This window comes from Polyodon spathula, chromosome 3 (genome assembly GCF_017654505.1).
Source record: "Polyodon spathula isolate WHYD16114869_AA chromosome 3, ASM1765450v1, whole genome shotgun sequence".
NCBI lineage: Eukaryota > Metazoa > Chordata > Actinopteri > Acipenseriformes > Polyodontidae > Polyodon > Polyodon spathula.
The window spans coordinates 64,567,038-64,579,106 of NC_054536.1; the positions used below are offsets into that span (position 1 = coordinate 64,567,038).

The following is a 12,069-nucleotide window of genomic DNA, read 5'->3' on the forward strand; positions in this document are numbered from 1 at the left end:
ACATTTTTCAGACAAATACTTTTATGTCACCTGGTTAGAGAAATGCTATGTCTAGCAGAATTCTGGATTGCATATTGTAATAAATCACTCACCTTTACAGTAACAGATTCGACAGGTTCTTTATTGAAAAATCATGACATTAATTGTTCAACAGGTTGCTGGGCTTTGTATTCTTTGTATGCTTTGCTTCTGACCAAATGTGGCATAGGCTAAAGATTTTTAAAGTAAGGAAAATCACAGAAAATGAAACAGTTTTGCTTTTGAACTGTTAATTTTGAATACTAAATCTCTACCCTACTCAATCACATGTCATCAGCTCAGCTGGTCAGTAACAACCATTGAACTAAAAGGGGCGTTTTTTACGTTTTTTATTATTATTATTTATCGAAGTCCACTGAATTTTGTATTCATACCAATAGGAGTTACAATTCTGCAGGACTTGCATATGATTTTTGTCTTTTCCTTTTATTATGGTTTCTTCAGCCAAATCCTCATTTTCCTTTACATACTGCCCAACTGATTTTTGTTTTATGCCCCGTTGTAGCTTCACAAAACACCTTTCGGTTTTCAAACTGACATTAAGCATTCCTGTGTTCTAATATACGGTACACATGGTGGTCTGTACTGGCTGCACAGTGCAAAGTGAAGATTGGCTTGTTACAATGCTTAATCCTGCTGGCCCTTTCCCAACAAGATTTAATGCAGAAACCCCCACAGTATGATTATGTAACAGGGCTCTGCACTGCGCCCAATTTGGTTGTATACGCCAGTGGTTCTCAAACTGGGATCCACGGAACTCTGCGGGTCCATAGAGACTGCCGACGAGGTCTGCGAAATATTGCGGGGGAAGTCTACCCTTTCTGTTTACACAGTGTGGTATTCCTGACAGTGTGTGTGTAGAGGGGCTGGTTGAATGCCCGCTGGCGACATCACTCCCTAGTAACAGCCATGGCATCTCTTGTCTCTTTTGCACTGTACAAGCAAGCCATGCTGGGGCCATACCAAGCTTCGGTTCGGTTCAGGGGAGCCTGGGTTGCTGGGTTTTGCTACTGCAGAGCCGAGCTGTGCTACTGACATCACCCGCAACTAAAGACAGTTGTTTTTAATTGCTGCTATTAATTAACTCAGTTTACCAGAAGATGCACAAACAAATGGTGTTCAAAAATTAATAGACCCATGGTACAGATGTGTCTTGTATCGCTATATTTTGTAAATACACTGAGTGTACAAAACATTAGGAACACCTTCCTAATATTGAGTTGCACCCCCTTTTACCCTCAGAACAGCCTCAATTAGTCGGGTCATGGACTCTACAAGGAGTCGAAAGCGTTCCACAGGGATGCTGGCCCATGTTGACTCCAATGCTTCCCACAGTTGTGTCAAGTTGGCTGGTAGTGGATCCCTATTCCGAATAGCTTGTTCCATCTCATCCCACAGATGCTCAATTGGATTGAGATCTGGTGACTGGGCAGGCCACTGCAGTAAGCTGAATTCACTGTCATGTCCGTGGAACCATTCCTGGACAATTCCTGGACCAATGTGTACCATGAAAACACACTCCACACCATCACACCACCACCAACCTGCAATGTTGACATACAGCATGATGGATGCATGTACTCATGTGGTTTTCTCCATACCATAGTCCTCCCTTCAGTGTGAAACAGCAGGAACAGGGATTCATCAGACCAGGCAATGTTTTTCCAATCCTCCAGTGTCCAGTGTTTTCGTTCCTTAGCCTACTGAAACCGCAATTTCTTGTGTTTTGCTGAAAGAAGTGGAACTCTGTTAGGTCGTTGGCTGCCATACCCCATTTGTGTCAAGGTACAACGAGCTGTGCATTCTTTTATGGGTCTTTCAGCACCAATATTGTACTGGACTGTCAGTTGACTAACTGTAGCCCGTCTGTTGCTCTGCACAATTCGTGTCAGCCTCCTTTGGCCTCTTTCATCAATGAGCCGTTTTTGACCACTGGCATGCCATTGGCTGGATGTCCTTTGGGTGGTGGACCATTCTTGATACACACGGGAAACTGTTAAGCGTGAAATATCCAGCAGTGTTGCAGCTCTTGACACACTCAAACCGGCTACTACCATTCCCCATTGAAAGGCACTTAAATCTTTTGTCTTGCCCATTTACCCTCTGAATGGCACACATACACAGTTCATGTCTCAGTTGTGTCAAAGCTTTAAAATCCTTCTTTAACCTGTCTCCCCTTCATCTACACTGATTGAAGTGGATTTAACTGGTTACATCAATAAGGGATAATAACATTCACCTGGATTCACCTCGTCAGTCTATTTCATGGAAACAGCAGGTGTTCCTAATATTTTGTACACTCAGTGTATATTTAGTTATGTCTTATAATCCACACATTTTACTGATTATACCAATTACTAAAGTTCAATTAGTTCTGCTGAAGAGGAAAAAAAGTTTTAAAAATACGATTTGCCAAAGATGTCCCGTTTAAAGATAGTTGTTGTTTTTCTAGTTGTTTTTTTGTGTTGTTTGGGTGCTTTAAAAAAAAGAAGCTGCGTGAACACAATGAGATCAGTAGTTGTAATGATACAGGTGTACAGTATTTTGTTTCACTATATTTTTTGTAAGAGTAGAATTGTTTTATTTTTCACTTTTTTTCTCTTTATATTAATATAATAAAGGTAAAGAATGAGAAATATGGTAGAATTCTGTGTTTTTGAGTGTGAGTTTAGTGTACCGTACACACAGTTTATGTCCATTTGCTTCAAATCGTCAGAAATCCGGGCATAAACTTTCTCATTTCTGATGACTTACTCCAGAACTTCCTGAACACTTCTATCTGCCCACAGAGAAATTAGAGCCTGCACTTCCTCAACATCCCAAGGCTGTACTTTTCTCTCATCACACTCCCTGCAAGCCATGTTCATTGTTTTTCTTTCTGGAGTGTACTGACTGATGCAACATAATGACGAAAATCCTTAACCCCACCCCTGACCCGGATTCAAAAGGCCAGAGTTTCATGGTGTGGTTCTCACTCGGCTCGACAAATAGCCAATGGAGAACCACCTATACCCGTACAGTACCGAGCCGAGCCCTCATAGATGAGATGTGCTAGTGGACAAGGGGTATTAGACTCCCTTGGTAAGGGAGTCGTTGTCATGAAATAAGTCTGCACCCATAATGACCAGTGAATCTATTGTGCAACAGTCTCTTCACCCCCTTTATAAAATGTCCTCTATCACATGAAACACAAGTGGCAAGACTTGTAGATTATTTGCTTATATGAACCTTATCATTATCCTTAAACTTGAAGAATAGATGTTGAAGATTTTAATTTTTTAAAGAGGTTATATGGTAATTTGCACATTTTTAAAAAGCGGAAAAGAGTGTCTGGAGTAGGTGTAGATATTGACAGTGTAGAAACAGTCACTGCAGAATCTCTTTATTATTTAATCAGCTTGATCTCTGCAACGAATGACTGTTTAAAGACCATGATTAGTACACAAGGAACGAGAATGTTCTTAATTCATTCAGGTAGTTCTTATATCTCATTATTTTCATTTTTTTAACCACGCAAATGATATGCTATATCGAATAGTTAAGCTTGATTAATGAAAAAAAAATAGATGTATTTTCCTTGCATACATTTTTTTTTTAAGTTCAGCATAATAGCTCAAAATGCAATTAAACATGATCAGAGATAATGGAGACTCTGTGGTGAGGGGGCGTTAAACTATTCCACTTTATTCTAGAATAAAGTCGCCTGGGGAGACTGTATCAGATTTGCTGGAAAGGTGCGGATTTGTTTTGCGATGCTGGCTCTTTTAGCGAATCAGGTTTGAGCGCTGTTGTTTTCCTGTGTGGAGGGCGGGGCGGACAGAGCGGAGCAGTGTGTGTAGAGTGTCAGGAACGCGGCAGTTCAAATCCTGGTCACCTCTGGTATAAGCAACGGTAAATGTTGTTGGTGTGACCATCAATTTTTTTAAGGTGGTGTCAGCTAAACAGAATCTCATCAGAAAACAAAAACAAGGTTTAACGGTAAGTGTATGCAACAATGTGCACTTATATCATTGTTGAGTGCTTATGGTTTGCTAGACATGGCATTAAGAATATATATATATATTTGCAATTCCAACGTTCCAGGTGCAATATAATTAACAAAAGGCCTGCATGCGCTATTATATAGCCTATTTCTAACACGTTGATCGCTTTGCTATTCCAATATAAAGCATCCTGACTCTCTCCAAGTAATACTTGAGACTGATGTATTTATCCATAAACCAGTGTCAGCATAAGCAGTATCACATGCTCTTCTCCGGGGGGTGGGGGGCAGGTCATATGCATCATACAGATGGGAGGAGTCATACACAAAAAACAATCATTATCATATAATTTAGTTTTATTGTGTACAGCTGTAGGATTATAAGGTTTATTGTGTACAGCTGTAGGATTATAAGGTTTATTGTGTACAGCTGTAGAATTATAAGGTTTATTGTGTACAGCTGTAGGATTATAAGGTTTATTGTGTACAGCTGTAGGATTATAAGGTTTATTGTGTACCGGTCGCATGGGCATCTTAACTGACTTCACCACAGCACACACTCAGTTTAATAAACACGAAGACCAACAGCAACTCGACAACATACTGGCGAAAAGTATCCTGTCAGTGAGGCGTCAAAACTAATTGTAACAAATAAAGTACACCAAAGTGTGCAATAAAAAAAATAATCGTATCTCCCGCTTCTGGTGATGGATAAACGACTCGACCATTGCTCTCGAGTCATTTATCTTGTCATCAGAAGCCGTCGATACGATTACAAGTTTATTATGAATGCTATGATGTAGTTTATTCCTTATATAATTTTATGAATATGTTATTCAGATATGTTTTCTGAGCTTCATAAGGCTTTGTAACTTTATACTATTCTCGTGAGTCACGATTTAATATTTTAAAAGTACGTCCTTATGGTAGTAAACTTATAAGAACAAATGGTCATTTGTACGTTTGGTATCTGCTTGTTTGGAATTTCCATTACGCGTGAGACGAAACATAAAAAAAAAAGTAGTAGGTAAATCCCCAAAAGGAACTAGTGGTTTTTTTCTGCGCATGGTAATTCCGCTGGTTGGTGTGTGTGTGTGTGTGTGTGTGAGTGTGTGTGTGGGTGGGGGGACGATACCGTGTTGACCCATTAAAATCACAGTTCTATTGTGGGTTTATGTTTAAACCATGTGAAAATACGACCACATTACTGTGGTGTCATTGTAAAGAAAGAAACAGGTAAACAGAAAAAAAAACCTAAGGTCCTGCATAAGGTAGGGGTGTGGGTGTGTGTGTATGTGTGTTGCGCACATATAAGGAGAGCTGTCAAAGCGAGCTGAAATGTTAATTCAGGGCATAAGTATCAGACCACCATCAAATCATCCCAAACATTTAAAAACTATATGCCTATTCTCTCGAAATTAAAAATGAATTGCAATTCCACGCGCCATATCACAGGGACTATATTTGAAAGACAGAAAAAAAAACAAGGAAGACTCTCCCCCATCTCCAGACGTCCACTTTTACCGCTGAATTACAACAGCCCTCGCTTTTCATTCAACATGATTATAAAATACGTTGCTTACCTTTAAATAGAAACGGTAAATGTATATTTTGTTTAAGAAACCTATTGGTAGCCGATTCTACTCCTTTCATTTGAATGATGGTTCATAAATTAAAGGATTAGTCATTAAGCACACGCTTTTATCCAAAGCAACAACAGAGAGTAAGGAGGGTGAACTATGCATCAACAACTGCGGCAGTCATCCATCTGGCCGGGGTTTCCTGGCTACGCACAATGACGCGACACTCACCTTTCAGTTTCACTCAATAAAAGCAGCAACAGTGTTCCTAAAGCAGTGTCATTGGTTCCTGCAGAGCAGAGAGTCTCAGACTTTTGCCAAAGATGGTTCTTTCAGTGTTTCTGGTTTTTGTATATGGTAAGCAGAATTTTTAGAATTCGCATGGTTGTAAATTGAATAATTAAATGTCAGTCTTTGTAATATACGGTATTTATATTCATAGTTTCTGGGGTTTTTTTTTTGTTTGTTTTTTACAGTCTACGCTTGTGTTTACTCTGCTGTGAATGCTTCAGTAAAGGAGATTACAGTAAATTGTGATGAAGATGCAGTTCTCACGTGTGAAGCTGGATTGGACTTCGGGGTGACATATCGATCTTTACTTTGGTACAAGGTACGAGACACATAACCTTCACACACACACACATACACATTTATGTATAGTACTGATGTTATACAGCTATTCTCTCTCTCTCTTGTGTTTTTGATATCTCCACATTAACTGGTTGGGCACTTTTGATAACTTGGCCACTGGCCTTTATATTCAGATGTGTCAGTATTTCAGTGTTGCGGTAAACATTTTTACAAAAACGAAAACTGTTCCATAAATGTTTTATATAAATGTTCATCATATTTCGATATTGATTATTTTGCTTGCATGCTCTGTCAGTGTTTTCAATCAAGATCTGTGGGTCTCAATAGTCTCAGATTTGTATGTGAATTATCAACACAGCATGTAGAAAAACAAAACACATGGTCAGATATGAATCACATTTAGTTGACTTGGTCCACATGTATTTGGATTTGCAAGGGTACACCGAATGACTTATGTATTGGTAAGAAATGTTGTAGAGAGGAAAAGCAGGTGATTCAGAGGACAGAAACTAGAAAATCTATTTTTACATGGATTGAGTGGGTATTGTTTTGTTAAGTTCCTGTTTGTTGTTGAATAAAATGTCTGTCTGTTCAGCACTGTGGGTGTTGAAAGATCACAGGACTCTTGACTAATTTGAAAATAGGAAGAGATTCTGGTTCATCCACAATTATTAAATGGTAGTAAATATGTATGTAAATATTGGCCCAAAATACAGTATACAACAGAAGTATAACGATGAACCAAATTTGGTTGGTATAGCGAATCCAATAAAAAACAGCAAATTATGTTTTGTGCCTTATTTAGCAGAAAATAACAAGGTAAGAACAGTTATGTTAAAATTATAGAATTCTCTGATAAGATCCCAACTAGAATACTAACAACAGATGAAGTGAACGGATCACAAAAAAAGAAAAAACATTATTGCAAGTGTGAAAAATGGTTAGTAGTCTGATTAGCAAAAGGGTGTGAGCTTAAAGGCAATACAGTACATCGTCGCATATCTGACCCCCTGTGGACTGGGGTACAGGCGGATATGTGAAAAAGTCGGATTTGCGAACATCTATAGAAAAAGTATTTACACAACCATAAATAGGTTAGTTAACAAAAACAAAACGCAAACTGCTTTAAACATGGGGAGATTTTATTTTTTATTTTTTTTGCTTTAAAAGTAAGCAAATGTAAACGAGATTAATTAGGCTACAAATACCGTGTTGCTGTGTGGTTTTTTATAAGCCATCTCCACGCAAAGCTTTAAAATAAATAAATAAATAAATACAAAACAAACGGTAAATGTACAGTAACCTGCAACTGATGGCTTCTTTCTTAAAGAAGTCCCTGCCTCCCTGGTTTTGTTTTCTTAATATCTCTGTCATGGTACTTGGTATTGCCAAAAGCCGATAAGCAGTTCGGTTTGAATATTGTTTCGCTACTTTAAATAAATGGCCGGTAAGCATTGTGTTTATGAAGATTGCTTTGTTTAATTAAAATGCATTTAAAAGCTACAACAACATATACACACAAAAAAATAAACACATTGCACAAAAAAAGCTTTCTCCACTGGTGTAAACGGCACTGCTACACGCAGCTGACTGACACACTCACACAGCCCGCCTCTTAAGGGGAAAGCATGAAAAGGCTGATTGCTATAACGATTTCTTTCTGTATCCATTGCGGAAGCTGCAATGCCCTTACTCTCGTATAGCCTACTTTTAAAATGTATTTATTTAGCCAGGCTGTTAATTGATCAGGGCGGTTATGTGACCAAGACCCCCAAGCAAGTCTAGGATTTGTTTTAGCAGCCTGGAGGTGGAGAGTGAATACTTACCAAATGAAAAACAAAGTTTTGCAGATTGCACAACCCCGCACTCACGATTTTGTATTTTCAAAAGTTGACAGGTATGAGCTTCTTATGTTAAAAAACAAAACAAAAAAACAAGCCAGGATGATATTGCAAGCCCTCTGAGTACACTAGTGTTCCCACAGTGACATCCAAACATCTGAATCGCATTTTGAGGATTCAGAATGTTCGCTCAATTACAGTAGGAGCACATTTAACGGTACGGTTATACCTCTGTTTGACAGGGGTCGTGATTGAGAAGCAGTCAGTAGCCACCGCTACGGTGGATACCCATTGTCCCCTATCAACCATCCTCTCAGACTGTCATCCTGCTGAAACGCAGCTCCCACGTGCTAATTAGCGAGGATAAACGAGTCATGGTTTGCATACACATATGCAACATAGCTGGAGTCAAAACACTTCTTGCACATTGACAGAATAGGTCTCTACGATTTATGTAATGGTGCCTATTCTGTGTTGGTGCGCAATCGGACACCAGGAAACACATACCTCTCAAGAAAACCCTTCTTTATATTTTGTTGCACCTCGTGAGAGAGAGGGAAGGACGAATTATCCTAACCACTTTACTAAAACTGCAGGTACATCTCGCACTGCACATGATACAGCTCATGTCTGCAGTATACTGTAAAGCCATAAATATTTGCAAGCCTTTTATTTTGCGTTTTTTTTTTTGTTTTGTTTTTTTTGCATAACTACATACTTCGTATATTGCAACAGGTAGCCAACATTTCTGGTGGGTGGGCACTAAAACAAGGTTGCTAAATCACATATGTGGGCAAATTCTGTTTTTGGTGCGCTAACTGTTTGTAAAACTGTTTTGCGATTGCCTTAGGGGTTTTCAGGCGTTGCTAAATAGGGCCCCATATGTTTTGTTTGCTTATATAAGTAAGTATATCTCCACCTTCCCGTGTCTGTTGTTCAACGACTTTGCTACAAATATGGAGAGAGTGGATGGGTTTTATCTTCAGTTTTGAAATGTGATTTGGGATGAGAGTGACTCTGCTAATTTAAATGTTGGAGTGAACCTTCATTAATAAGATAATGACTTGAAGTTAAATTACTGTTATCATAGCATCAAGGTTACTTGGAATAGCTGTGGTGTTTCTGGAAGTTAGAGGGTGGTTTACACTCTCTATGGGGGTCACCTGTTTCTGCCCTGCAGTCAGGTCATCCGTGTTATTTTGTGATTCAATAATATTTCAACAGAACATTGAGAATTACAATTGAAAATCCATCAGCAGTGGAAATCCCATCTACTGAATGTACAGTTCAGATGCTTATCATAAAAATGTGTGTATTATTATTATTATTATTATTATTATTATTATTATTATTATTATTATTATTATTATTATTATAATAATAATTTCTTAACAGGCACCCTTATCCAGGATGACATACAATTATTACAAAGTATCACATTACAAAATATCACATTGTAAAGTAGCACATTTCAGAATATCATATTACAGATAAGAGCAGTTGTAAAGTACAATACAATCAGTAGGAAAATATCAAATTCAAATAAGAGCAAAAAATAGAGAATACAGTAAATAATTACATGTAAGAGCAGGTTCGAGGGACTGAGCAGTCCTGACATCCGTAGGTAGGTCGTCCTACCACTGAGGGGCAAGGGTGGACAAAGAGCGGGCTCTGAAAGCAGGGGAGCAGAGGAGAGGTGTTTACTGATAGCAAGTAAATGCACATCTTTCTACCAGCAAAATAAACATTGTTTATTCACCTATAAAAATATACTTCTTTGTTTTCAGTGTGGTGAAGATCTCCTAGACTCTTTGACAAGAATTATTCACAAGAAACTAAAGAGCAATCTGACCCAAATGTTTACTGGCTTCAATCGGTCAGTTGAAGTTGATGGCTCATACAATCTGAAAATAAACAATGCCACAGTGGAGGACAGTGGGAAGTACAAGTGCTCTCTATCAGCTCCACTTGGAATGCAGAACAGAAAGGGATATGTCCGATTAAAGGTTATTGGTGAGTACTGAGTTTCCATACAAAGCTCTAATTGTCTAATTCACAAAGCAAACATTTTCCTAACTGTTAAAATGAAACATTTTTTGTCTTCTTTTTCTTATAGGTTGTCCAACTCATCAGACAGTTACTTACTGGGATGCTTACTGTATTGTTTTCTCAGTGATAATACTGGTAGCATTAGTGGCTTGTTTCTTGTCTTGGGTAAGTGCTGTATTCACTGCATTATCATTATGTCTTATAGTGAAATAAATATTGCACAATATGGAACTATTTTACAGAATTTGCCAAACTCTTTTTTAAAAGGAGGTTTGAAATAAAAATATATAATATTGTGTATTGTGTAGTAGAAAAACAATTAGACAAAAGTGGCAACTAATAACTTGTATTATTCATGTATTGTATCATGTACAGAAGCCAGGTTAACGGCAGGGGCAGTTCTAATAATAACAATTTGTGAACTTTTATTTTCTAGAGAAAATACTGTGTGTTGTGTTAAAAGGGTTGATAGACTCATAACACTGAAATGTCTGTTTTGAAGCACTGCAAAAGCAAACTTTACTCATATAAAACTAGCAAGAAACTATTCAGACTAACAATTTGACTGATATTTCCAGCAGCTAAATGCCTTTACAAGTTTCAAAGTCACTTTGCTGCTGCCTCAATAAACACTCCGTTATATTCAGTGCTTGGTAATTTAATTAACTTTTCTTTTCTTTTTACTTTTTAGAAATGTTTGAAAACTGTTTTAGAAGGTGGTCTCAATGTTACTAAGGAGCAGGTTAAGATAAACATGAAGAATATTCAGAAGGCGGCAAACACCAGCTTGCATGGAGGTGAAGCCCAGAATCCTGCTGGAAATACCTGTCAGCACCACACGTGCCTGTTATTACATTGATTTGGAATGAACGTCTTGCTTCTTCAGTAGCTACACAAGCAAGATAGAAGTGTTTGCCATGGCTGACAATCCGGTCGTCAATCCAGGTTGCAGTTAGCCAGTGAAAACTGAGAGAGAAAAAGAGCTGAACTAATAGATATTGATGAAGGAGTGCTTCACAAACACGGTACAGTTTGGACAAACACATGTATTAAAGAATCTGTAGTCCTAGCAACAGCAGCCTGTTGCTCAGCTGAATGATGGGAGATGTGCAGAAGAGGCACAAACAGACTTTATTTTTTTATTAAAGTCCAAGAATTTAAAAAATAAATACTAAAACCCTTGCCATAGAAGAACTATAACTACAGACCACGCAGTGTGATTAAAAATGTCATTATTCTGTTCTATAAAATGATGTACATATTGTGATCCTCAAGTTTTGCTTTCTACCAATAGGTCTACATTTTAATTTAAAGTCATGGCAGAGGATGTATGGTACAGGGGTTCTGTGGTACAAGAATGCCATCTTGTGTGTATATTATGATTTTGAAAAAGTTAATAATAAGGGTTTCAGAAATACTAAGGAAGGGTACTGCAGTCAAACATTTGGGTCCACAGACCACTTAGTATGGATAATCAGATATAAATCAGACAGAATCACTAAAGATTGCTGGAAACATGGCATACCGCTAAAGTTTCAAGATACAGTTATTTTTTTCCTTCGCTTAAAGGTGAAGTTTTGTATTTACTTTGAATAATTTCAACAGGAATAAGTAGTTCTACTTTTACTTTGTGAAAATGTGAAAGTTAAATAAATAAGCTATAATATTGCTGGAGTTACGCATTGAATCCATTTGAAGAAGAAAAATGATGAGAGTGTGACCTATGAATGTCCCTACAGAGACTTTTTTGGTAAGTGTAATTTTGACTGTACAAACCGAGTAGTTTCTAAAACATGAAAACATCGACGGAATTATGTTAATGGAATATGACCGGTTATGGAGAAGTTATACCTCTTCAACATCATGTGTTTACTGCATAAAACAATCTTGTTTTATATATATATATATATATATAATATATATATATATATTATATATATATATATATATATATATATCAGCGTTCAGAGTTTCATTTTTTATGTTA

The 12,069-nt window shown here is 37.6% G+C and overlaps 1 protein-coding gene across 1 annotated transcript; it reads left to right on the forward strand.

Moving 5' to 3' along the window:
• The first annotated feature begins 5,895 nt into the window (after positions 1–5,895).
• Positions 5,896–11,831, forward strand: LOC121308539 (CD83 antigen-like). Its single transcript, XM_041240999.1, has 5 exons — positions 5,896–5,958; positions 6,078–6,211; positions 9,821–10,046; positions 10,150–10,247; positions 10,774–11,831. Exons 1-5 carry the CDS (start codon positions 5,925–5,927, stop codon positions 10,939–10,941), a joined length of 660 nt encoding a protein of 219 aa, XP_041096933.1. The 5' UTR covers positions 5,896–5,924; the 3' UTR covers positions 10,942–11,831.
• Positions 11,832–12,069: the final 238 nt, after the last annotated feature.

Bases quoted from the DNA above. Each gene is read 5' to 3' on its own strand.
- LOC121308539 (XM_041240999.1), top strand. From the start codon at position 5,925: ATGGTTCTTTCAGTGTTTCTGGTTTTTGTATATG. The intron at 6,212-9,820 runs GTACGAGACACA...CTTTGTTTTCAG, and splicing joins GATCTTTACTTTGGTACAAG to TGTGGTGAAGATCTCCTAGA. The intron at 10,047-10,149 runs GTGAGTACTGAG...TTTTTCTTATAG, and splicing joins TGTCCGATTAAAGGTTATTG to GTTGTCCAACTCATCAGACA.